At 40.7% G+C, this 9,040-nt stretch overlaps 1 protein-coding gene across 1 annotated transcript; it reads right to left on the reverse strand.

Annotated features, from left to right (window-relative positions):
- Window positions 1-628: 628 nt before the first annotated feature.
- LOC104951789 (olfactomedin-like protein 2A) lies at window positions 629-7,429 on the reverse strand. The gene is made up of 3 exons (XM_010778517.1): window positions 7,053-7,429; window positions 6,732-6,917; window positions 629-3,091 (listed from the first exon to the last, which is right to left on the reverse strand). Exons 1-3 carry the CDS (start codon window positions 7,270-7,272, stop codon window positions 2,487-2,489), a joined length of 1,011 nt encoding a protein of 336 aa, XP_010776819.1. The 5' UTR covers window positions 7,273-7,429; the 3' UTR covers window positions 629-2,486.
- Between the last annotated feature and the right edge of the window lie 1,611 nt (window positions 7,430-9,040).

The following is a 9,040-nucleotide window of genomic DNA, read 5'->3' on the forward strand; positions in this document are numbered from 1 at the left end:
ATTGCAATATATGCTTTTGAAATGTAACATGTCTTTGAAAACATAAATAACAGTATACGCAGTTTATATTGTGTATCACTTTTAGATTGAAAATACATAGATGTATTTTTTGTATCTATAAAATAAAGAAATAGACAGACACTTTATCAATCCCAAATTGTGAAATGATTTTACAGCAGCAGTGTGTTCAGGTATTAAGATATTTAAAGTTGGAACAAAGTATGAACTACACAACACAAGTATAATGCACAGCAATCCATAAGAGAAGTCCGATATGTTCATGACACTCCCCAGGAGGCACCAACACTAACGTGGCCGAGTGGACTCCGGAGTTTGCACTGTATGATCTGTGGTGTAGTGGGCTGTCACTCAAACTGAGTAGCCAATGGGGACGCACCCTTGAAAGTCCCGCCCCCCTGGGACGTTTGGGTCAGAATCGAAAACAAAAAATGAGGATGCGCAAACGAGAAGAGCTGCAGCGAGAGCAAAAGTCTGATTATTGAGAAAGAAGCAAAGAGAACTGCAAACACAAAGATATGTTAAAACAAAGAAAAAAGACTTATAGTTTACATGATTACACAAATGATTTGTTTGCAACTTATAGTTTTATTTTTTTAATTACATTTATTTTTGCTTTATTCTGAGAAAGTGTTGCTTTATCTTTATGAAACAAAACTAATCCCATAAAAGGCCCACCTGTTCAAATTTGGGAATGACAGAAACAGTATGAGAACCACTGACTTATACTGTAAATGGATTTCTCTTCTCATGAAAGACACAGACACAAACAGCTGGTTTCAAATATTGTTACATTTCATGACATTATTATTGATGTATAAAGACTTTGCAAATATACAAGTTATTTGTTTGAAATAAGCATGCCTTTTTATGGATAAACTTAACAAAACACTCCTGATAATTCAAGAAAAAGCTAAATAAAGCCACACTATGTGTACTGTCAGAGTAAACTCAAGTCAAAAATGAAAACATGTAAGGTTTGTGGTGACTATTATTGAAGATAGGGCCGCTAATACTGGTACTGTGCATTGAGATCAAATTGTAACACAATCAATACTGACAAGAAATGTAATGGTTATGCAGAACTATTAACAATGATGAAAGCTGCTGAAAGACCATATCAATTCAACAAGATGAATGGAAATTAGAAAAAAAGCAGTCTTAAGCTTAGAAACATGTGTCAAAATAACCCTAAAAACAACTTCAATGGTAAAGACACAGGCAGCATCATGAGGCCGGAATAATAATCAGAAGTGATTCATGATCAAAGTGGTTCTTGATAGGATGGAGTAGATGGCAAATGGAACAATAGTTTTACAAACAATTCTCGGAATAAAAACTACTATAAAGGCAGAAATAATGTCATTGGTTGAGTTAAATGTTGGGAATCGAGAAAAATAACACTTTATGTGTAGAAATATTTTAAGCCCACTTGAAAGGCAGAAGACAACGGGGTATCTGATGTCACGTAGGGCACCGAAAGCACACTTTCATTAAATGATCCACATTAGCTGTTTCATTACTGCTGCACCATCACCGCACTATTCCTCATTGGCTTCCAGCTGACTAGGAACGTCCAATCGTATTCATGCACAGGTCTTCATGGAATCAGCATTGCCCGAGGCTTGGTGACATAGTGACAACTCGCAGAACTGTGGAGCTTGCAAGGTACAGTATTAGCTGTCTATCTTATTGACGGTTCCTCTGACTACCATGGTTACAATTATGGTCACGAGAATAGCCCTTAGCCACTAACAGACCGATAAATAAAAAGGGGTGAAACACAAATACTAAGGAATAAAACTTTCTCCACATTTGAGGTCAGCACTGCCAAGATGGTTGCAACTGAATACCAGCCCTGCTGTAGATGTTAAGGTTTCCTACCATTGACTTAACTAAGATATAAATTCCATTTATGTTTTCATTTCAGGGGAGATTAATTATCCCTGGAAGGTCTTGTTGCTACTTGGATGCTTCCTGAAAGATCAGAGCATTTTATGCCCAATTTGGTCACGATACTCATTCCTACTCTCTATAGGGTTTGTGTTGTAACTCTGCTGTAAGACATTGAAAACAAAATCAACTGTAACTGTGTATAGCTATCTGTTAGTAGGTGTGCTAGTAAGCCAGCCTGCTGACATTTCATAAATGAACATACACAAAAAGATCTATGCTAGTCAAAGATCTTCCCTATGAGCTTTAACTCAACCTGTGAGATTATTTTCACTGATCATTGTCCATTCTATTGACATAATGAATGTCCACATCCCAATACACATTTAAGGCATGTATGTTTGGTACACTTTGAGGTCAGGTGTTTGAATAGCGTGCATTGGTACTGGAAGGCTGCTTTAGGTTCATCCTTAGTCCTGAGTCCAATGGGGCCAATTCAAGGCTGTTAAATACTGAGCATCTTTCTTAGTAGGTGCAATACTGGCAGTCTGCAGTGATCTGTAGCACAGAGTAGCTCACTGGTCAACAAAGTTTACCCGATATGTCAGCTGATGGCCATTGTCCCAAGCATACAAAACCTTCTCCTTGGGGTTGTAGTCAATCTGGGTGGTGTAGGAGTACTCATTGGTGAAGTGCAGGCGTGGGATGGCCTCAGTGTTTGTGTGGGTGTCATAAGCATAGTTCACCTCTCCTTCCTTTTGGTTGTACACGTTGACGGCGTACAAGACACCACAGATAATGAAGCAGTTTCCGTAGGAGTTCCGCTTGAGACCTGTCCTCCAGGTTGTTTCCTTTTTCAGTGACAGGTCTCCTGGATCCAGTTTACTGATGACTATCACCTCTTGTTGGTTGTAGTCGTAGTCAACAGAGGGGTAGATCACCCACAGGCCGCTCTCGTCCACTGCAAAGTCAATGTCCGAATGACCCCTCCACTTCCAGGGGGTGGTGTCCTCGTAAACCACGTCGTGCAGCAGGGTCCAGGCCGCCACATATCGCATCCTCAGGTCATACTTGATGATGTTCTTGGTGAAGGCTCTGTTGTAGTAGAAGGCTCCATTATAAACCACATGGCCTGTGCCTATCCAGTTGTAAGGCAGTTTGAATAGGTTACTCCATCGGCCTACAACAAACAAGAATATTAAATTAGCTTTACTCGTTTATCAAGCATGGGTAAAAACCCAATTATTTGTTGCCAATAAAAACATTCTGTTGCACAAAAAGGACCACTGTTACAGCTCTGATGCAACTGGCTCCACCATATCCAATAACTGCCATTGTGTAACGGTCTAGAATCAGGAGTTTCTGCTCCACTGTGGCTGCAGTGAAAAGATACACTGAAACACTGTATCAAACATTTGACTACCTCTGTTCTGTTCACTAATACCACCTTTGTTATCACCCTGACACCAAATTGTCAAGACAACTACCATAACCTAGCTAGTTAACTAGTTAGGAGTGTAAATCAAACTTTTAGATATTTTAGCATTTATTCACATGTTGTTAAATTACACAATCTTTGCTGAAATCATAAAGGCTGCCATCATTTGATTAGATTTGATTAAATTCAGGGTCCATCAATATGACATATAATCCTATGACCATTTAACACAATTAGTAATATATAACAATTAACCAAAAGTAACAAGTAGGGCAATAACAGTTGAGCTTCCCATTGTCAGACATAGCGATTATTACATTTGCAATACATCGAATGAGCGTGGTCTCAGCCATGCAAACAGCCCTATTAACTCAACTATGAAAGGAAATGCTAAACTGATGCTCAAATGCTCAGGTCGCAAGACTTGCAAATGACTTAACATGTTCTTATACCTCGAGATTGACTTGGACTTGCCACCAAAAACTGCTATTTTAATAAATGTAGCTTAAAGTGAAAAATATTTCCATCAAATGATTCAAGTGTTTGGTCAACTGCCAGCCATCCATAAGGATAATACTTTATATAGCAAACTGGTCAGTGATGCAAATTGTTACACAGCTTATTTCAGAACTCAATTCTCTGCACTGGACACTTCAATCTCTGGAGGACCATGTTAAAAAAAAAACGTTTAATATGTTAAGGCATATGCTCTGTGTGTTTTAAGTCGTTCTATTGCTATATAAAAGCACTTTCTAACTCTGTTTGAAAGGTTTTCATAAATAAAGTTTAATATTGTTATAAGTTGGATACATTTCGCACTGTGTGTGCAAAGCATATAATGTGCCTTTCAAAGCACCAATGGCAAAGTTTGTACAATGCCAGACTGTGTCCACATCGGCTTCATGTGGCAGTTTGCTCAGGGGTTCACTCCAAAACAAACACCTTGTGTACTGTAGACGTCATGTTCTAATCACATCCTATCTGCTATCCTAACCTTACAACCTCAGGAAGTGTGATTTAGATAATGATAATAAACGGAAAGCCCAGTGAAGGACAAAAACAACGTGCTGCAGAACACCCCCCATCCCCATCCATAAGGCCAACCCACTCTTAATCCCTCTCCGCTGTGCCCAGTTCAAAGGAAATGCTGGAGCACATGTCAGGGAACAGCAGGCCTCACCAAATAGCTAGTCATCCGCGCACAGCTGTGAGCCCCCGCCCGCAGGACGCCTCGCATGTAGGTGCATTTAGAAATCCCATTGTCCAAACACATCTAGATCAACAAGGCAGGTCCTACGAGGGAATAGCTTCTTAACTCTCTAAAGCCACTGTCACACTGTCCCGAAATTGACACCAGATGGACACATGATAGAGGAAATGTTCAAATTTGGCTCTGATCGTAACAACATTGGGCCATTCGTAACAACATCGGGACATTCGTAAGGGCATCTTAAGCCATCGTATGACCGCCGGTGGAGTTTCTTAGGCTCCGGCTGCAACTTTGTGAGCGGTGGCAAAATCTTTGGCATGCCAAAAAATTGCCAAAGGACCTTGCGAAGATTCATTTTCGTGTTGAATTCGTGTGTCCATTTTGCCCTTTGTAAGGCCAGCGTGAGGGCATCTTGTCAAATCGTGTCATCTTCGCGTCCTTTACTTCATATGATCATGATCATCGGTGCCATCAGGCATTTTTCGCTTCACAAAGACAATACGAAGGAAACAAGAAGCTGCTCGATTATCTTAGGAAGGCAACACGACTACGTGAAGCCCTCGCAATGCCGTCGTGTAGCCATCGTATTATAGTACGATGACAACGAGATTGCATTTATTGCACAACAAAATCATGTAAACATATTATGTAAATAACCCAATTTGTGTTCTGTGAAACTGAAAAGGTTATTACATTGTGATTGTTACTTTCGTTTCAGTTGTATGTCTTAAATGTAACTTAGGTTAACTTCCTGTTTTATTTAGATGCTTTTATTTTGAAGGCGAGTTTACGCTGTTGACAGGAAGTTGTTGTTGCTATGGAAACAACATGACGTAGATAAGTAATATCTTCTAATCTACATATAAAGACGGAGAAAGTAAAGAATAAAGTGTATGTTTAAATGTTAGCACCCCCCCGAAGAGGCAAAAGCTCTTACGTTGAGTCTGGATACATTCTAAATCATCAGTAAAGTCTACGACCATATGTCCGTGTGTGGTTCGGGTGCCATCGTGTGGCCTTCTGTAGGCATCGTACTTGCTTCGGCTGTGGCTTGGCTGTTGACCAACTTCGGGGCAATCTTCGTGCAAAATTCACAATTCCATATTCCAAGTGTCCATCTGGTGTCAATTCCGGGACAGTGTGAAAGGGACTTTAGAGAGTGTAATCCAATTCCTCATTGGATTTGGAAGATGTTGATTTTCCCACCCACGGAAGCCAAAATCTTAGACTTACATTCCAACGATCATCAGTCTCACAGAGCTCATAGGATATCCGCCATGAATCAATGTCACCAATGTATTTAAAAAAAACAAAAAACAACTATAGGCTACATTAAAACAGGACAACGCCAGAGGTAGAACCCTGTATGTTGTTTTCAGATGGATGGAAATACAGTATGTGTCTCTCTAAAAGGCTTAATGTCTGTCATTTTAATTAACCCAGGCTTACACTGAAATTCCAGTTAAGGATATGGTTATGTTTAATTGGAAAGCAAATGTTCCATTGCTTAGTCATGGCCTAAGGGTGTTGTTCTAAGTGGATTAGATGGGGTTACACAGGAGTTTTTGAGTTGGTACAGTATTTTGAGTACACATTGATCTACAAATAGAAATGAACTCTACTCTTACAGCGAGTTAGGGAGCAGAGTAGAGAGCAGATGACAGAGTAGATAAAAGCACGCTGCAGCTTTAAATCCCAGTGTCCTGTTTTATTGAAAAGTCTTTCCCCTCATGTCTGTTTTTAGTTCCTGTTTTTATGTGTTTTCCCAACTATTTTGTTTGTCTGTCCTGTCCCTATTATTTTCACCTGTTCTCTATTAGCCCTGCAACAACTTGACACTTGTACACTCAATCCCTATAGTTCTGCTTGTATTTGTTTCCTGGTTTTTGTTTAGTCTGTCGGAACCTTGTTTGTCGTACATTGGGAAGATCCTCTTCTGCCTTGCCCCTCCTTGCACCCCCTTGCCTTGCCTTGCATAATAGGTTCCTGTCCCCTGTGTTTGGGTCCACCCTGCTCGTCACAAACAGATGTTTTTTTTTGTAGTTTGACCTTTGAAAGCAGAAAACCAAGGTCAATATTAAAATAATTAAAACTTTAGTTTAACAGTTGATCGTTTTGTTGGCAGTTTATGGTGGGCCAATGGGAAAATGTAATAAGGACTAATTGGAGCACCTTGTTTGAAGTTGTCCACATTGCGGAACTCAACCAAGTTGTTGCCATAGTAATAGTTAGTGACATAGATCTTGGAGTCTTTAGCCAGAGGGTCCTTCATCCAGGCTCCCTCATTACGCCCGTAACTGTGCTGCTTCTCTGGCTGGTCAATGGATGCCAGAGTCCCTTCACAGCTTAGGATCTTCCCTGGAAGAAGCAAGTAGAACATTCTTATCAATTATTTATACAGTGACCTACACACTTTCCTGCTGCTAAATGTGCGTCTGTCATTGCTGCACAGATTGCAACAGGATCCTGAGCTCCATCATATCTATCACATACCTGCTCTGTGGAGATTGGGCCGGCTGTTGTTGTTGGAGTTGTCCAGCACCAGCACAATAGTCGGAGCGGGTGCTTCAGATGCTGGAGTGCCATGTGTGGTGACAGCAGTGGCTGTGGCTATGCCAGTCGTTGTGGTGGTGGTACTTGCAGTGGTAGTGGGGGGAGCAGCAGTGGAGGCAGTGGGTCCAGCCGCAGTGGCCTCCAGGGTTTCCAGGATCATTTCAGCTCCTCCATCCTCTGACTGGTTCTCTGTGACGTGATGGGCTGTGTATGTTTTTGCAGAATAGTCTGGCGGAGGGTGGGTAAAAAGACAGTCAGGCAAAGATAGAGAAGGAAACTGATTTAAAAAGAAGATCTATAAAAAATACAGCAGGTGGCAAAACAAGGTCAGACAGTCTGATAGAAGAGAGTAATAATGATCAAGCTCCTGTTAGATGGTTACATTAAGGCAGTATAATGTGGTGCTCCTCAACAGCAGGATACATATTACGATGTGCTCTTTGCAGAGCACAGAGAACAATAACTTCCTTCCTCTTCTCTGAACTTCTTATCCTCTTTCCTTCCTCCCCCAGTCTGTTGTGCCTGTCTGCTCACTTAAACTGGTTTCCACACAATACTGAGTAATAGTTGCCAGTTAGGGAACCTGGAAATGTTGAGTACACCAACGTTTTATGATAGAAATGTATAGTACGGTACCCAGCACATAGAAACTGCTGGATGCTAACTTGCATATGTTGGGCAGTTTGCACAATTGGCACAAGTTGTGTTTATTTAATGTAATGGCATTATATCCTATGTAAACAATATTTTAAAAATGACTTGGCCGATTTGAACACATTTGGAGTGGTTTTGGGGGTGTTGAGGATGCTAAGTCCCTTTCTGACATTTTCAGTATCAAAAATGGTAAGTGGCCATACTTGTACCCTCGGTGGGCTGATTTTCACTACCATGACTGGTGTTGCGACCATTGGATATAGAGAGCAAGATGAACATTAAATCTACCTAATAGACCCAAAAGCAATCAAATCAGCCCACGGGGAGTACAAACATTGGCATTTTTTGGTTAAAACTGACTGAAATTGACTCGTTCCTTAATTACCCCCACTCCAAAATTGTCCAAATCGACGAAGCCATTTTCATAACTATTGTCCACATAAGCTATAATGGTAATTGCTAGTTAACACAACTTATACTTATTGTGCAAATTGCCCAACATATGTAACTTAGCATCCAGCCGTTTCTATGTGCTGGGGACCCTACTATACATTTCCATCATTAAGCTTTGGGTCACTTAACATTTCCGGGTTCCCTATAGGGCTCGAGGAGTTGCCAACTAGGAGAGGATGTATTTTGCTTTTAATAAAAACGGGACGGAGATTCTTCATTCTTCATTATATCTATAGCTTTTAATGGAAAGTTATGTTCTCATAATGTTTCAAGGTTCAAGGTTCAAGGTTCTTTATTTAGTCATACGAACATAGCTACAGTGTAGTTATGCTGATAAAAATCTTGTGCCACAGGCTTCTCCAACAGTGCAACACAAAACACAAGTAAATATTAAAAAGTAAATACAAAAAGAAAAATAGTTTAAAAAAAGGGAAATAGTGCAATAAGAGTCAATATGCAAGTTATTGAAATAGGATATACTATAGGTAAATAGATAACTAATTTTTTTTTTTCTCAGTCAGGATCCTCTCTATGGTGCACCTGTAGAAGGTCAGGATCCTCTCTATGGTGCACCTGTAGAAGTTGCAGAGTATCCTGGAATCCATTTTGAACCTCCCCAGCCTGCGGAGGAAGAAGAACCGCTGTGGAGCTGTCTTGGTGATGGTGTTAATGTGAAGAGCCCATGTCAGGTCCTCAGTGATGTGGACACCGAGGAACCTGAAGCTGCTGACTCTCTCCACCGTAGTCCCATTGATGGCGATGGGGGCGTGTCCCTCTCCCTGCTGCTTCCTGTAATCCACAATCAGCTCCTTTGTTTTGCT

This window comes from Notothenia coriiceps, unplaced genomic scaffold, assembly GCF_000735185.1.
Source record: "Notothenia coriiceps isolate Sejong01 unplaced genomic scaffold, NC01 NC01_scaffold00019137, whole genome shotgun sequence".
NCBI lineage: Eukaryota > Metazoa > Chordata > Actinopteri > Perciformes > Nototheniidae > Notothenia > Notothenia coriiceps.